This window comes from Thalassophryne amazonica, chromosome 12 (genome assembly GCF_902500255.1).
Source record: "Thalassophryne amazonica chromosome 12, fThaAma1.1, whole genome shotgun sequence".
In the NCBI taxonomy this organism is placed as follows: domain Eukaryota; kingdom Metazoa; phylum Chordata; class Actinopteri; order Batrachoidiformes; family Batrachoididae; genus Thalassophryne; species Thalassophryne amazonica.
The window spans coordinates 992,409-1,010,993 of NC_047114.1; the positions used below are offsets into that span (position 1 = coordinate 992,409).

Sequence of the window (18,585 nt, forward strand, 5' to 3'; positions counted from 1 at the left end):
CTCCCTCGGTCTGGGATTCCATGCAAGATCTCACTTTGTGGGGTAAGGATGATTCTGAGAAAGCTCAGAACTACACAGGAGGACCTGGTCAATGACCTGAAGAAAGCTGGGACCACAGTCACAAAGATTACATTAGTAACACATGATGCTGTCATGGTTTAAAATCCTGCAGGGCAGCAAGGTCTCCCTGCTCAAGCCAGCACATGTCCAGGCCCGTTTGAAGTTCACCAGTGACCATCTGGATGATCCAGAGGAGGCATGGGAGAAGGTCATGTGGTCAGATGAGACCAGAATAGAGCTTTTTGGAATCAACTCCACTTACCATGTTTAGAGGATGAGAACAACCCCAAGAAAACCATCCCAACCGTGAAGCATGGGGGTGGAAACATCATACTCTGGGGGTGCTCTTCTGCAAAGGGGACAGGACGACTGCACCGTATTGAAGGGAGGATGGATGGGGTCATGTATTGGGAGATTTTGGCAAACAACCTCCTTCCCTCAGTATGAGCATTGAAGATGGGTCATGGCTGGGTCTTCAGCATGACAATGACCCCAAACACACAGCCAGGGCAACTAAGGAGGGGCTCCGTAAGAAGCATTTCAAGGTCCTGGAGTGGCCTGGCCAGTCTGCAGACCTTAACTCAATAGAAAATCTTTGGAGGAAGCTGAAACTCCTCTGTATGGTGGAGTGGACCAAAATCCCTGCTGCAGTGTGGAAACTTGATCAAGAACTACAGGAAACGTTTGACCTCTGTAATTGCAAACAAAGGCTACTGTACCAAATATTAACATTGATTTTCACAGGTGTTCAAATACTTATTTGCAGCAGTAACATACAAATAAATTATTTAAAAAAAAATCATACATTGTGATTTCCGGATTTTTGTTTTTTTTTAAGATTATGTCTCTCACAGTGGACATGCACCTAAGATAAAAATTTCAAACCCCTCCATGATTTCTAAGTGGGAGAACTTGCAAAATCGCAGGGTGTTCAAATACTTATTTTCCTCACTGCATCAGTGTGATTGATTAAATGTTGCTCCCTGTGTATTTTTTACTGACCATTATCTGGCTCCAGCTGTCACCCTGGAATGGGCACCATACTTCACAGTGGTTTTTAGTCCCCTAAAGTGGTACTGAAAACCTGCTTGTCTGCTGGACAAATCTTGCAAAACTGAACCTCAGTTGCTTGCTAGTTTTCCATCGTGGTATTCTCTGTGCCATGTTACCATGGAGATGAGACCGGTCACTGTCACTGTGATTCTGTAACTATTAGATTCTTTAAAAAGTTTCTTGAAATTATAACAAATCTTGAAATGTGACAGAGACATCAGCAACAAAACAACCAACCTGGGGGAGTGAAAAGGACTCCACAAATCTTCCCATTATTGATAGGGGTCCGAATGACCCCATCTCCCATCAGCAGCCGCTCATTGACCACCTCCGCCAGCACCCGGTCATTCCCCTCCTCCTCGTGCACAGAAAACGTCACCATATAGGGATTAAGCGCCCTGGTTTTGTGCATCCTTGAGTGCAAAATCTCTGGCTTCATGGACCACAGCAAACCCATGGGTTGGGCCCCGATGTAGCTTCCGCTCATCGATGGGTCTCTTTGCAGATCGATTTCCCCGTTCCCATCGGCCTTGTAAGTGGCGGCGGAGCTGAACACCACACCCTTGTCGTCGGTGGCGTTGGCTCTCACAGAGACCACCTGCCTTGACTTTAATCCAGCCACTTTCAACTGGATGGGCTCGTCGAACAAGCATCTCACTCTAGGCAGCAGCTTTAGTTGAACCTGTGAGGTCATCGCTTCTGGAGCTGGAAACCCTAAAAAAAGGGGGAAAAGATGATCAGTGCCAATGTAAGAGAGTAAAGAGGGCACTCTATAAATACTGGAGAAAAGGCCCCGGGCACTGCTGGTACCTGTCATTATGTCCAGAGCTCATAAATCCTGGAATTAGACGAACTTGTTTTGGATTCTCTCATTTTTGGTGGGATCACCACAGCAGATCCAGTGTCACTGACCGAACGGTCCTCCCTAAAAATCTGTCTCCCTGCCTTCACTGCGCATGTTTCATTAGTCACGGTTCACTGATTATCACCTCGTTTCTGCTTCAAACTGCCTCCAGTCATCATCTGTCTCAGCCACAGATATCTGAAGCTTTTCTACAACAATCATTTCCTCAACAATCACAGAGAGACAGAGACAGACAGACAGAGAGACAGACAGACTGCAGCCATACAAGGTGCTCACTACACACCGGGAGTAATAGGGTCTTCTTCTGGTCTCAAGCCCAACACCTTAACCACTAGACCATCACCTCCCCTAAATCATGAGAAGAAAAGCAGGTTTGACTTATGGTTTGATTTATGAACCAAACTAATTTCGGATGGTTTATTTATATTAATGTTAACTGTCACTTTTACAAAGTCAAAATATCACAAAAATCTGTATTTCTAAATATGTATTTTTTTCATTTGTAAAAACAACAAAAAAGCATCTACAAAACTGAAAATTTTGTTTAGGTCTGACTGATACAGTGCACTAAATGGCGACCGTATGACATTTTGACCCAAAATGCATAGAACACTGCCATCTGGCCATTACTGAGGTATTACCTAGATTTACAAAATTTGATAGTATCTCACTAGGCATGCTGAGAAAAATCATAACACCTACAAAAAGCACAACCTGTTTATTTGATCCTATACCAACAAAACTGTTTAAGGACCTGTGGTCCACTCTTGGGCCGACTGTGCTGGAAATTATTAATCTTTCTTTAACTTCTGGATCTGTTCCTAAATGTTTCAAATCTGCAGTGATTAAACCATTACTTAAGAAACCTAATCTTGACCCTCGTGTATTGAAAAATTCTGGAAAAAGTGGTTTCACAGCAGCTCGTAGACTATCTTACTGAGAATACACTCTTTGAGCCACTGCAGTCTGCTTTTAGAAAATATCATTCCACAGACGGCTCTCACTAAAGTGGTGAATGACCTTCTGCTTGCAATGGATTCAGACACCACTACGGTTGTGTTGCTGCTAGATCTCAGTGCTGCATTTGATACAGTGGATCATCATATTCTACTTGATAGGCTGGAAAATCATTTTGGGATTACTGGGAGTGCCCTTGCATGGCTGACGTCATACTTGACCAGTCGTTCTCACTGTATTTTGTACAGTAACACTACCTCTAACCTTAGTGACATGAAATTGGGGTTCTACAGGGGTCTGTCTTAGGCCCCCTGCTTTTCTCCCTTTATATAGCACCCCTTGGGCACATATTGTGGCATTTTGGGATTACCTTTCACTGCTATGCAGATGATACTCAGTTATATGTGCCGATAACTGCTGGTAATCTTGTTCAAATAAAATCCTTAGAAGATTGCCTTGCAACAGTGAGAAGTTGAATGTCTAGCAACTTCCTACTTTTAAACTCTGATAAGACTGAAATGATGGTTCTTGGTCCAGTGAGACATCGGCATCAATTTGTCCACTTAATGCTCAGCCTCGGCTCATGTGTCATACATTAGTGATTGATCTCTGCTCTCTTCCACAGCATGTCATTTTCCTGGTTCTCTCCCCTCAGCCCCAACCAGTCCCAGCAGAAGACTGCCCCTCCCTGAGCCTGGTTCTGCTGGAGGTTTCTTCCTGTTAAAAGGGAGTTTTTCCTTCCCACTGTTGCCAAGTGCTTGCTCACAGGGGATTGTTTTGACCGTTGGGGTTTTTCTGTAATTATTGTATGGCTTTTGCCTTACAATATAAAGCGCCTTGGGGTGAGTGTTTGTTGTGATTTGGCGCTATATAAATAAAATTTATTTGATTTGATACATCACAATAACAAAGTGAGGAACCTTGACCTCCACATTAGAAATATTACGAGGACTACTTTCTTCCACCTGTGAAATATAGTGAAGATTCGTCCCATCCTGTCTATGGCTGATGCTGAGACCCTGATCCATGCGTTTATCTCTTCTAGATTGGACTACTGCAATGTTCTATTTTCTGGTTTACTGTAGTCCAGCATTAGGGTTCTCCAATTGGTTTGACCACATTACACCCATTTTGGCATCTCTTCACTGGCTTCCTGTCCCAGTGAGATCAGATTTTAAGGTTCTGCTACTAACGTATAAAATTGTTCATGGACTGGCACCCTCCTACCTAGATGACCTAATTAAACCTTACATACCAGCCTGGGCTCTGTGTTCTCAGGGTGCAGGATTAATTTGTGTCCCTAGGGTGAATAAAAAGTCTGTGGGTCACAGAGCTTTCTCTTATCGTGTCCCTGTTCTGTGGAATGATCTCCCTGCATCAATAAAACAGTCAGATTCTGTGGAGACTTTCAAGTCCAGACTTAAGACGCACTTATTTTCCCTTTCGTATGGCTAGCATACTGGCATAGTATGTTACTATGCTTTTGACCATTTTAAATTCATTTTATTAGTAAATGGAGCAGGTTCAAATCCCACCCCTGCCACATTTCTCCATGTAATGTGGAGTTGCGTCAGGAAGGGCATCCGGCATAAAACCTGTGCCAATTCAACATGCAGATCCACCTTGGATTTGCTGTGGCGACCCCGAGTGCAAACACGGGAGCAGCCGAAGGGACTTACTTTTTTAGTAAACAGATCGGGCCGCGGCCTCAACTTTATTTAAATTCTGGGTCTTTTAGTGAACCTTAGGGCTAGTGGCCGGCGATCACCTTTGCATTTCTTCTGTTTTTCTTGTTGTTTAATGCTGACAAATTATACTGTATTTGTCTTTCTGACGCTTTATTCTGCTTTTTTTTTTTTTCTTTTCTCTCTGTTTGAGGTGCAGCTCCATCCAGAGTTGAGTGTGGTGTCTGTTCTGGAAACTGTCCTGTGCAGCAGCAACATTTCCTGTATATTTGTGAATTATTCTGTAATTTATGTCTGTATCATGGCCCAAGCAGAGGGTCACCCCTTTGAGTCTGGTCTGCTTGAGGTTTCTTCCTCAGAGGGAGTTTTTTCTTACCACTGTTACTCTGGGAGTTGGTAAGGTTTGTGAAGCACCTTGAGGCAACTCTGTCGTGATTTGACGCTACATAAATGAAAATAAATGGAAATCGAAAAATCTACTGGATGGCAGTGCACGTGTAAATAGCATCCAACTGTCACATCATACACGTGCTTAGTAAACAAAGGGTCATTCAAGGCAGTGTGTCAGACAGGAGGCGTGTGAAACACCAGCTCTCTGAGCAGACATGATAGCTGTGTGAGTTCTTGAAAAAGCTGTAAATAAGCTGGAAGCTCCCAAGCAAGATAAGAAGAAACAGAGGGGGAAGGACACAGCTGTGAAATCCCCCTACACACACACACACGAAGAGAGTAAAGTCAAAAAGCCAAGGCACACGTGCAAACACACAGTACACAATAAGTAGTACAGAAGCTGTACTGATTACTAACTGAATATATGAAAGTTGGCTGCTTTGACTTTGCAGAAAGTAGAACTATTGAGGAATGGACTGTAAAAAAAAAAGAAAGATGGAGGTGCTGATGTGGTTCAAGAAATGCAGCCAGATGAGTGATACTAAAGTCATAAAAAGAAGAGCAGCAGGTCACACCATCTTCTCAGATGACCAGCCCCAGATCATGTGACACCAGAACCGGCAGGACAGCGCCCTCTGCTGGGAGCAGGAAACACAGCAGAAACTGTTTACAACCAGGCCTGCAGTAGAAAAAAAAAAAAAACTGTGGCCTGAGGAGACCAGGGACAGAGAGTGATGCAGCCAACAACAGCAGCCACCAGCTGAGGGTCGGACAGGACCCCCAGTCACCAGCTGAGACAGCAGCACCACAGCAGCCCGTGATACCAACTGAAGGCCACCATCGCCTGCACCCACACAGACCTTGAACTGAACTGTATGAAAGAACACATCCTGCAGATGGTGGTTATACTGGAACTGAAAGACTGGAGAGTCGGCTGCACGTGTTCAACCTGCAGTGTCTTGGATCTGGTGACCAGCTTGGAGTTGATGCATCAATGGAACATTTGGAGAGTTTGGATCCAGCGGGAGCTCCCTGCTGTGCATGATTCTCTGTCAAATCAAATCAAATAAATTTTATTTATATAGCGCCAAATCACAACAAACAGTTGCCCCAAGGCACTTTATATTGTAAGGCTAAGCCATACAATAATTACGGAAAAACCCCAACGGTCAAAACGACCCCCTGTGAGCAAGCACTTGGTGACAGTGGGAAGGAAAAACTCCCTTTTAACAGGAAGAAACCTCCAGGAGAACCAGGCTGAGGGAGGGGCAGTCTTCTGCTGGGACTGGTTGGGACTGAGGGAGAGAACCAGGAAAAAGACATGCTGTGGAGGGGAGCAGAGATCGATCACTAATGATTAAATGCAGAGTGGCGCATACAGAGTAAAAAGAGAAAGAAACACTCAGTGCATTATGGGAACCCCCCAGCAGTCTAAGTCTATAGCAGCATAACTAAGGGATGGTTCAGGGTCAGCTGATCCAGCCCTAACTATAAGCTTTAGCAAAAAGGAAAGTTTTAAGCCTAATCTTAAAAGTAGAGAGGGTGTCTGTCTCCCTGATCCGAATTGGGAGCTGGTTCCACAGGAGAGGAGCCTGAAAGCTGAAGGCTCTGCCTCCCATTCTACTCTTACAAACCCTAGAAACTGCAAGTAAGCCTGCAGTCTGAGAGCGAAGCGCTCTATTGGGGTGATATGGTACTATGAGGTCCCTAAGATAAGATGGGACCTGATTATTATTATTATCATTTTGAATTAACTGAAGGCTTTTCAGGGAGCTTTTAGGACAACCTGACAATAATGAATTACAATAGTCCAGCCTAGAAGAAATAAATGCATGAATTAGCTTTTCAACATCACTCTGAGACAAGACCTTTCTAATTTTAGAGATATTGCACAAATGCAAAAAAGCAGTCCTACATATTTGCTTAATATGCACATTGAAGGACGTTGTCCTTCAATGTCCTGTCACCGCTGCACTGCACTCTCATAAAATACAACAACACACTGACTATGTTGGAAAGATGTTTCCTGTGGTCTGACAACACCTCTGTCACGTGGACTACACTACTGGTGTCAAGTGCCTGACTCCGCCTCTTATGTCACGTGTGGTGACTAATGGACACAAAACAAGAGACTTGGAGCCCATGACAAAGAACAACTTTGCAAGTGTCCACATGGCAGCACCTCCCCTGATGGACAACATTTGAATATATTACTGAGAACATATGATGAGAGAACACACACACACCTTCAACCGTTTAGTCCAATTAAGGGTCATGGGTGGCTGGAGCCTATCCCAGCAGTCATAGAGTGTGAGGCGGGGTTCACCCAGGACAGGACGCCAGTCTATCACAGGGCCACAAACAGACAAACAAACACATTCACACCTACAGACAAGTTAATGTTTCCACTCCCCCGAACCCACAAGTCTTTGGATGTGGGAGGAAGCCGGAGCACCTGGAGGAAACCCACACAAACACGGGGAGAACATGCAAACGCCACACACACAGGCCACAGACGGGAATCAAACCCATGACCTTCTCACTGTGAGGCAACAGTGCTAACCACTAAGGCACCATTCTGCCATGATGAGGGAACAGGAAAACTAAATTAAAAACCCCCTACTTAACTGATATTATTATTAGAACTCACAAAAGAAAAGAGGAAAAGTTCACACAGACACCACATGAGTTAGGTCACAACACAAACAGACGTAGGATCAGTTCGGTCAGTCCAGCCGGTTCAGATCAAAGCACAAACGGGCAGGTGTTACCTTACAACAGGCAATATAAGCGAAGTGCACAACGCATTTGCACATGTGTGGGTCAAACGGGGTCAAAAATTCCAGCTACCAAACTCACATCGCTACCATTGAATTTTGTATACGGTCGCGTTAGCGGACTGTGAAAGTTAAGGCTTTTACATGGATTGTCTCAAAGGCTTTCAGTGCTGCATACAATAATGACTGTTACACTGTGCTGTTTTCAAATGCTCGAAAGGAATTTATAGACTGGAAAGTTGGCTGAAAACACATGATTGCAAAGCTCCGTCCAGTCCACACAAAGACGGAAAGAAGAAGAAATGTGGTCATAAACCTCCGTTCATTCTACACAATTTCTCCACAGAAAAGAAAGATCCAGACGGACGTAAAAGATGAACTAAAATTGTAAGTTTCTTGCACACATTTATTTTGTCAATATCCTGAAACTGTGCTGAATTCTAATGTGGCTGATGATGCTGTTTTCATGCATCGGCTTATAACTGTAATGTCGCGCCGTGAATGACGTGGTGCGTAATATTGTAAAATTGACATGTTCTATAAACAAACTGCATGCATGCACATATCACTGTACGTCTGTCAACTTATCAATACAAACGTGACACCAAAGAGGTTATATGTGAGACCTACCTTCCTTATAGTCATTACGAAGTCAGCGGAGTAGCGATTTCTCATCCCCAATTAGCAAATATTCTGCAATATCGGCTAACATGCAAGGTGGCCACAGTTTCAGACTCTGGACTTCGTCTAACCATCCATCAGTTGGCTTCAAGGGGTCAGAAATTTGTTTGTCTCCAACTATCAACAAGGACCGGTCGTGTTGGACAGCAGCTCTCTCTTCCTCCTTTGTCGGCACCAACGGTAGTTTCTGTACCGATGCAGCACACACCACGGCAGCCAGCTCTTCTTTCGGCTTTTGTCTGCTGCCGTACGCAGTCCTGGCTGTAACATGCAATCCGTGAAGCTTACAAAAACACTTTAAATCGTCAACTTTCCAGCGGTTGAAATGGTCCAAATCATAGCACTCCTCGCTGCTTCCTGCTGTCTTTGAATGTGGATTGGTAGCCAAAAAATTTAGCGTACCCAGAATGCACTGCACAGCCCAAGATGTGCTCTTTGCTTATTCCCTGAAAGCTCATCAAATAGTGGGTCTAAAACCCACAAATGAGGGCCTGGTAGCAGCAGGCGTGTTAAGACAGAAAACCTCTGTCAAAATGATAAATATTGCATGTTTTACTAAACGTTGTGTTTGAACTAAATGTTCTGTTGGACAGCCCTGACTGTCACCTTTCTGCTACCTAAAGTTAAGGCACGCTTACTGTGAAGGTATCTGATATGAGACATTCCTCCAGCGTTCTCACACAAATGATCTCTGAGTGACAATGCAGAACTCAACTCTGTTCAGTGGCTCACAGCGGGACATCGACCTCCAAGTGACCCCTGATCCATGCCATGATGAAAAGACATTCTGTTAGATGAAAGGGACCCTTTGATCATTACAGGCCTGTCTTCTTATAATGCACCAACTTTTTAATCAAAAACGCCAAATTCAGAAGGTGAGCAATCAGTTCGTTAGTGGACGCTGTGTCCCCAGTGGTCCCAGATCCACACACACTGGTCGTCCTGACGCCTGCTCGTACACAACCATCGACTTATGCTTAACCATTTTTAGGGTTCTACTACATCCAGATTCTCGTATCAATGTGCACTCACCTACATAGGACATCAGCATACTTACACTCATTTGGCACAAGATTATGTTGCAAGTCCTTAATCAAGTGTTAGCGAATGATTTCCAACACCTAGAACTGATAAGTAGGACACTGCAATATGTAGATGACCGGGACGTTTGTAGCACCACCAAATTCAACAAGAAAAAAAGATTCTGTATCAGTCCTGTTAGCTTTGGAAAAGGGAGGACATGAGGTGGGTAAAGATGAATTACAGTTCTGTCAGTCACAAGGTGAATACTGGGCAGACAGCTGTGTAAAATGAGCTGCTGCTCCCTCAAAAACTGAGGCAACATCAACAACAACAAAAAAAGCTCCCAAACTACAAACAGTTGGACACATGTTGTTGTTCTTGGGGATGGTTGGATTTGGCCGACTGTGGATCTGTGATGATGCAGTTATAACGCCTCCGTACGCGGCCTAAGTCGAGCCGCATGTCAAACTAATGGTTCAGCTGAGCTGCAGCGGACGGCCAAAGCTGAAGACGCCTTTCAGGCCTTAAAACATGTTACACAAACGACACTGAGAATGTTTAGAATTTAGAGAATGTTGTGACAGAACACTGTGCTGTCAGGGATCGGGAAAGCATTGGCTATCACAGTGGGACATCCAAACATTTTGTTTGCATCTCACCAGCCACATGTTGTGAACATTAGACCTAGATTTGTGTTAACGGAAGCAAGGTCGACTGGTTATGAGGTCATCCTTGTAGCCCCAGATCTTACAATTCAATGATGTAACATAAATAATGCAGCCATGCGACACCTGTAGAAGGGTCACCACATGACTGTGTCCAGTCAACTGATGTGTTTTTAATACCATGATCACATTTATACGATCAGCACAACTTAAACTGTCTGTAGATGGTTCCTGTTTTAGGGATGCAGCAGGGAACCACTCCGGGTATGTGACCATGCAACTGCATCTTGATGACAACTTTACTGGAGTACAGGCTGTGAAACCGCTCAGCCGAGCTCAGCACATCGTGCAGTAATTAAAACTTTAATCGAAGTGTATTGCCTGGCAAAAGGTTAATAGTACATGAATGAAAGGTCCATGTTGGACGTTTAATATTGGATTATATAGATGTGACAGAATGCTTAAAAGGGTTCAAATATATCTTAGTGGTAGCTGGCGGTTTACTCGGAGGGTAGAAGCAGTTCGAACAAAGGGACCAGACACAGATTAGTGGCCAGTGTTTTGTGTTGAGAAGTTTTTTCACAGTTAGGGTTGCCAGATACGATCAGTTCTGAGAATGGACCTTCCTTTGTAACTGATATAATAGAAACTGCTTTAACAATGTGAGGTATCAAACCAATATGTGGATGTGTGTACCATCACAGGGCACTGTGGAGAGAGTAACTGATACACTCAGTCTAAATTTACAGAAATTGTAGCAGATGGTCAATGCAGATATTAATTGGGAAGATGCTTTGCCTTTAGTTTTATGTCTATGTGCACACAAACTAGTCAACTAACACTTCTAACACCACATGAAACACTAATGAGGAGACCAATGCCAGTCCCCTATTTTAGGGGGCCATGTGAAGGTGCACCACTTGTACAATGTGATCGAGAACTAACCTGCTATCAATGCTATTTGATATGAGGAAACAAGGCTGTGCTTCAGAAGGTGAAAGCATATTCCAGAGCAACGGAGGAAAGTTGAACCAGAAGACTGGCTCTACGTTAAGGTGTCTAAACGGAAGTGGATCAACCAAGACGAGAGGGACACTTTAAGGTGAGCCCAGCTACCCCAACTGCACCAGACGTAGAGGGTAAGAGACTTTGATTCCATCTAAACTGTTGCTGCAAAACACATGGTTCAGGAAAGACAACAAGAGCTCCAGAAAGGGACGTTAAGCCTCCCTACTGCTGGAAACAAGCCAGCTGAAAGAACACCAAGGAGAGAGAAGATCACAGAGACGGACTGAGAGACAGAGAAGTGAAAGTAGAGAAGGAGAGAGGGTGTGTTACAGCCAGGAGAAGGTACTGCAGCTGAAATGGTTCCCCCAAAAGGTTAACTGGTATAATGTGTTAGGGTTAGACAACAAAACAGTGGGAAAGATCTAAGGATCAGTAGATGGAAAGTTTTGAATTTTGGCAGTAGTGAAGTAGGATTATTGGTTGTGGTTTGATGAGGTTTAGAATAAAACAGGGACAGTTCCCGATTAACAAAGTAATTTTCTTTTTCTTTTTCATTTATAATGCACCAAATCACAGCAAAAGCCGTCTCAAGGCGCATTACATAAAACAATTCAACATAAACTTAAATAAATAATTAAAAATTAATAAAAAAAATTCTAATACATAAATAAATACAGAAGTAAAAGAATAAAACAAATAAAAATAAAAACTATCCATAAGAAAGAGAATAAAAATAGGTTTTGAGTCTTGACTTAAAAATGTCCACAGACTCAGACTGCCTCACGGTCACAGGAAGACTGTTCCACAGGGTGGATGCACGATACGAAAAGGCTCTTTGACCTGCTGATTTCTTCTTCACCCTGGGAACACAGAAAAGTCCCGCATCCTGCGACCGCAAAGCCCGGGCCGGCACGTAGAGTTCCACCACATCAGCCAGATAAGATGGCGTCAGTCCATGAACAACCTTATAAGTCAATAGCAAAACCTTAAAATCTGCTGTCACAGAGACAGGGAGCCAGTGCATAGATGCCAAAATGGGTGTGATATGTTCAGACCTTCTGCTACGTGTCAGAAGTCTGGCGGCAGCGTTCTGAACCAGCTGAAGACCCCTAATGCTGGACTGTGGTAACCCTGAAAATATAACATTACAATATTCTAGTCTAGAAGAAACAAATGCATGAATCAGGGTCTCAGCATCAGCCATGGACAGGATGGGGCGGATCCTCGCTATATTTCTCAGATGGAAAAATTACATGGTAATTACACTCACATATATAAGATCCACCCAGTAAAAATCAAATATTCCTGCTGGGACCAGAGGATGGAAAACTAAAATATATTCAGTCCAATGTCTGACAGTAGGGATGGTGACAGTGTCAATGGAATGTGTAGAATCTAAATTTCACCAACTCATCACTAATAACAAATCATCTCAAGGTCGTACAGGTCAACGTCAAGGCAGAAGTCTGAAGGAAGGGAATGTAGTGGGATGGGAGAACAACCTGTTTACCAAGGGGTAAAATACGCAAGCAGACAGGTTGGTTCCCAACTCCACTAGACCTTTTCGGAAACTTTATATTTGTCCAGGTCTCCCTTGCAAAGAGGTCTCGATCTCCAGGAGACAAGCCTGGTTAAATAAAGGCTAAATAGAAACATTTGAAAAGTGAAAAATTACATAAAAAACCACAGGCCTTGAAAGAATATGATGAGAACCTATACAACTGCTAACTACACAGACAAGTTTCAATAGCACAAACTAAAACACATGATCGATATTCAAATTACTTTTGCATTCTAGGGATTTTCCGTTGCCACTCCCACCTTTGAAAGTCAACATGTCATCCACTGAAATTACATCATGGACATCTAAGAATTATAATTGGGACTCAGTATTCTCATAATTTACCCCAAAGTTTCTGTAAAATATAGGCTGGATACTTGTTCAGTACTTACAGTGAGGAAAATAAGTATTTGAACACCTACCATCCAGCAAGAATTCTGTCTCTCACAGACCTGTTAATTTTTCTTTAAGAAGCCCTCTTATTCTGCACTCTTTACCTGTATTAATTGCACCTATTTGAACTTCTTACCTGTATAAAAGACACCTGTTCACACACTCAATCAATCACACTCCAACCTGTCCACCATAGCCAAGACCAAAGAGCTGTCTAAGGACACCAGGGACAAAACTGTAGACCTGCACAAGGCTGGGATGGACTACAGGACAACAGGCAAGCAGCTTGATAGAAGACAACAACTGTTATGATTATTTATTAGAAAGTGGAAGAAACACAAGATGACTGTCAATCTCCCTCGGTCTGGGATTCCATGCAAGATCTCACTTTGTGGGGTAAGGATGATTCTGAGAAAGCTCAGAACTACACAGGAGGACCTGGTCAATGACCTGAAGAGAGCTGGGACCACAGTCACAAAGATTACATTAGTAACACATGATGCTGTCATGGTTTAAAATCCTGCAGGGCAGCAAGGTCACCCTGCTCAAGCCAGCACATGTCCAGGCCCGTTTGAAGTTCACCAGTGACCATCTGGATGATCCAGAAGAGGCATGGGAGAAGGTCATGTGGTCAGATGAGACCAAAATAGAGCTTTTTGGAATCAACTCCTCTTACCATGTTTAGAGGATGAGAACAACCCCAAGAAAACCATCCCAACCGTGAAGCATGGGGGTGGAAACATCATACTCTCAAAGGGGACAGGACGACTGCACTGAAGGGAGGATGGATGGGGTCATGCATTGCGAGATTTTGGCAAACAACCTCCTTTCCTCAGTAAGAGTATTGAAGATGGGTCATGGCTGGGTGTTCAGCATGGCAATGACCCCAAACACACAGCCAGGGCAACTAAGGAGGGGCTCCGTAAGAAGCATTTCAAGGTCCTGGAGTGGCCTGGCCAGTCTCCAGACCTGAACTCAAGAAACTCCAAGCCTGAAAGATTTGGAGAAGATCTGTATGGAGGAGTGGACCAAAGTCCCTGCTGCAGTGTGCAAACCTACAGGAAACGTTTGACCTCTGTAAACAAAGGCTACTGTACCAAATATTAACATTGATTTTCACAGGTGTTCAAATACTTATTTGCAGCAGTAACATACAAATAAATTATTAAAAAAAATCATACATTGTGATTTCTGGATTTTCTTTTTTTAGATTATGTCTCACAGTGGACATGCACCTAAGATGAAAATTTCAGACCCCTCCATGATTTCTAAGTGGGAGAACTTGCAAAATCACAGGGTGTTCAAATACTTATTTTCCTCACTGTATATGATCTTGCAGGGGAATGGTCAGGCTGAGATAGAGCAGGCATCGAGATATAAACAACAAAATTTGCTTTTTCCTGGTGAAGTAATTCTATATCCTTTCATGTCATGTTACTAAGGAAAACATGGCTTACGAGCCAGGTACTCAATGGCAATCTGGTTGGGCAGATCTGGCCCAACCAGATCATCAGCATGTGCCATCTGTTGGTCCAGGCAGTGTCCTCCAGCATGTGACAACCTGGTAGCTGGATGTGCCCTCTGAGGTACCCACAAACCTGCCACTGCTCTGCATGTTCTACGATCAACAACCCGGACTCAGGATCAGCTAGCAGTCACCAGTCGCTGCACGGATGGGTGACTGGGCTCAGCAACCTGCCAGGCTAATGACATCATACCCTGGGGAGCGTTGGTTGAGGATATCATGCCCAGAGCAGCATCGGCTGCAGACATCGTACTCCAGGCACTTCCAGATGGAAATGTGTTGGACTCCATGCTTGTGGAGCAGTTTAAAGCCGAGGGCTGAATGCACTGCAACACCAGATGGTAACTCCCCTGATAGTTATGGTTACTAAGCCCTTGCTTTGTGCCCTTTGTCACTTGCCCTGTGCTATGAACTGTGACTATACATGAACTGCCCGTTGCAAACTGGACTGTTACCTGCTTCATGCTGCACTGCGTCAGGTATGGCCATCTAAGAAGTCATCTGAGACACTGAAAAGTAGTATAAGTTACCGTTCATTTTCTTTTGGTTTTCTGTATTTTATTTTGGTGGGGTTTTTTTTTTTTTTTTTGTCAAAATCTTTTCTGTTTTGTATGTTAGTTCTCAAGATATTCCTTTGGGCTCATTATGTGTGATTTGGCTCCTTATCGTAGGGCTGTGGTAAGGAACCTTGGTGTGCTGTTTGACGACTGTTTAAAATTTGAGAAACAAGATGACAGTGTGATAAGAGCCAGTTTTTTCCAGCTGAGACTCTTGGCAAAAGTCAAACCCTTTCTAAGCCAAAAGGACCTTGAAAAGGCTATGCATGCCTTTATCAGCTCCCGGATTGACTATTGCAATGCACTTTATGTTGGTATCACTCTAGGCTCCCTAAACCGACTCCAATTGGTCCAGAATGCTGCTGCTCGCCCGTTGACCAACACCAGGAAGCACAGCCACATCACTCCTGTACTTTACTCTCTGCACTGGCTTCCAGTCCATTTTAGAGTTGATTTTAAACTGTTAATGTTTGTTTTTAAAGCTGTAAATGGCACTGCACCTTCTTATTTATGTGACCTGTTAAAAACACACAACCCTGTCAGAGCACTTCGGTCTGCTGACCAAAACTTTCTGGAGGTTCCCAGGTCCAGGTTCAAACAATGGGGTGACCGTTCTTTTGCAGTAGCAGGTCCTAAGTTGTGGAATGCATTACCTCCTGAACTGAGGTCCATTAATAGCTTGCCTTTGTTTAAAGCTAAGTTAAAAACGTACTTGTTCAGGGCAGCTTTTTGCACATAATTGCTTTGACACTTTGTCTATTTTTATTCTATTTGGATGCTCTTATTATGCTTTTATGTGTGTTTTTCGTACGGTTCTTTTTATTTCATCTTTAGCTGGTGCTATTGGAAAGCACTTTGGTTCAGTGAAAACTGTTGTAAAGTGCTATAGAGATAAACTTGATTGATTGATTTCTCATCATATGTTATTTCCTTTTGTCATTTTGATGTCTCCAAGATAGTCTTTTGCATTTGGATTTTTAAGTTTGTCTTCTAATATTATCAAAGTATTATGCAAGAAGGAATGTTATTAGTGTGGTCACCTTGACTGTTTTCTTTTTGAGCACAAATTGTTATGAAATTAAAATCTGAACCTTGCCATCTATAGGTTACTGTTACGACATACTTTGATCTGTTGGAGCATTGACCCCTGTCAGTGCTGACAGGGGTCAATGCTCAAAGTGCAAAGATTATATTGTGTATTTCTCATAACAGTGAACAGATGTTTAACAGAAAATGTGTTTTGTTCTCTTTCAAAGGAAACTATAAGACCAGAATTTGGAGTTAAAAGTACAATTTGAGTGTAAAGAAAATGCTGATATTGTCGTAAACACTGGATTAACATAAAGGGTAAAAATCTATGATTCAGGGCCTGTTGATCCGCAGATGAACCGACTGGCCTGGTCATTTTAAATGACTAAGGGTTTTTAACACCCCACCCTGACCCAGAGTGAACCCACAAGGTGGAGAATTTCCAGGAATTTAACTAATTTGTATTTGTAGAATGATGTCATTAATAACTAATTTCATTGGTGTAAAAAGTTGCAAAGTCTTGAAAGGCCACTGATTTTGGGTGGAGTCACTGACCTCTGAAGTGTATAAAATGGATCGTCCAGTAGAAAGTCTTCAAAGCGGTCGTGATCATTTTTGTAAGGTGGACTCTGTGCTGATGCGTCCTTTTGCCGGACTTTGTGACTTTAATTCTCTCTGATTTTTGTGGACACCTTTAAGGAAATGATTTAATGATTGAGCAGCAGAAAAAACAAAAACAAACTTAGACTCATGTCTGGTGAGTGAGAACTTAGTTCTAAATTCTCCATGACAAGACAGCAAGAGAATTTGAATTGAATTTTAAAACAGCTTTATTTACAACAATTGAGTTACATCACTTCCATCGGTTTGTTTTTTTTTTGTCTTTTTTTTTTTTTTTACCTATGTCCACATCTACCAATATGGACTCCGCCAACAGGCACCAAACTCCCATTTTACACAGATGAGAGAACGTCATTTATGCACCTTGCGTCTCTGAAGGTGTCCATGTTATCAGTAAGAGCATAAAACTAGCAGTCCACTCTGATCCGGGCTACCAAGAGTCCCTTCAGCATAAACTCAGGGTCCACAGATCCCTGAGCTAAAACACAGTTCTTCCGAGTCTTCCAGATGGCCAACTTAGCGAGTCCACAAAACAGGTTAATTAAAACATGCAACCTCCTGGATTGTGCACAATAGTTTGTACAAAGAATAAACACGTCCATAGTGAACAACAAACCCACCTCTCCAACAACCCAAACAGCCCTGACAACCGGTGACACTGTGCAAAAACATGGCAAACAGTTTCCCTAAGTGGACAAAAAGGACAAACCCCATCAACCCCTGGATCCAGGTGCGCAAGATAGCCGTTTGTAGCCAGAAGCCCATGGACAATCTTCCACTGGAGGTCCTTTGCGTTTGTCAAGCGGGGGTTTGTACAGGCTCCACCAGCACCCCACAGGAGACAAGGAGGCACCAAGAAACTCGGACCACTTCGACGCTGCCAACCCTGCCAAAGAGCATAAGTGTGACACCTGGACACAGGCGTAATAGAGCTTTCTTGCCAATACTTTCAAACTCTCCCAAAACAGGTGTCCTGAAAGACAGGAGATGAGATGAGATATACTTTATTGATCTCACAGTGGAGAAATTATGTTTACACTCCAGTTACCTCAGAAAGCAATTAGTCCACAATTATTACTTGTTTACCGCAATAATGGCACACATCAGAATTAAGGACAGCACATACACATTTGACATTGTTTACGTGCACTAAATTTGAAGAAGTCCGTTATCCGAGGCAAGTGGGTGAAGGTCGCGCAGCAACCCTGAGTTGCGCCACCATCAGCTTGGAGGGGAACGGGGACTACCAGCAGCTAATCCCTCCCACCCCCCACAGAAGGGAAGGAGGGTGATGTGAGCAGAAGCCGGAGTGGGGGTTTGTGATAGGGGGTGGGGAGAGGCAGTGGAGCATGCTTCAGTCCTATGAAAAACAGTTTATTGTCTTTGTGGGTTGAGATAAGAAAGGAGCCAAATAATCACCAAGGCCTGAAGACATTCCTCTGCAGGAAAACAGTTGGGCAATTTGTCCTTCAGGCTTGATAAGCCTGCCATATTGTGGTTTGAGCAGTGAAAAACACTTTTTACAGTTTCACTTGAACAACCAAATCCCAATTATGAATTAAGAATATTCCCAATTAATTAAGAATATTACCCAGGATCCGAAATCTTCAACTTCATCTGCAAGGCACACATCTGCCCCAAGATGTCATCCAATTTGCATCTAAGTTCAAGAGTCATAGCAGTCTGAGAATGCAACACCTTGCCCACCGTGGGCCGTGGTTCTTGATGCCGCCGT

General features: G+C 43.3%; 1 protein-coding gene across 1 annotated transcript in view; it reads right to left on the reverse strand.

Annotated features, from left to right (window-relative positions):
* The window catches only part of LOC117522318 (acyl-coenzyme A thioesterase 1-like), a 47,091-nt gene that overhangs the window by 15,765 nt on the left and 12,741 nt on the right, over nucleotides 1-18,585 (reverse strand). The window contains exon 2 of the mRNA XM_034183713.1: nucleotides 1,351-1,827. Coding sequence (XP_034039604.1) covers nucleotides 1,351-1,807 — 457 coding nt within the window. The 5' untranslated portion in view covers nucleotides 1,808-1,827. The remainder of the gene's footprint in view (nucleotides 1-1,350; nucleotides 1,828-18,585) is intronic.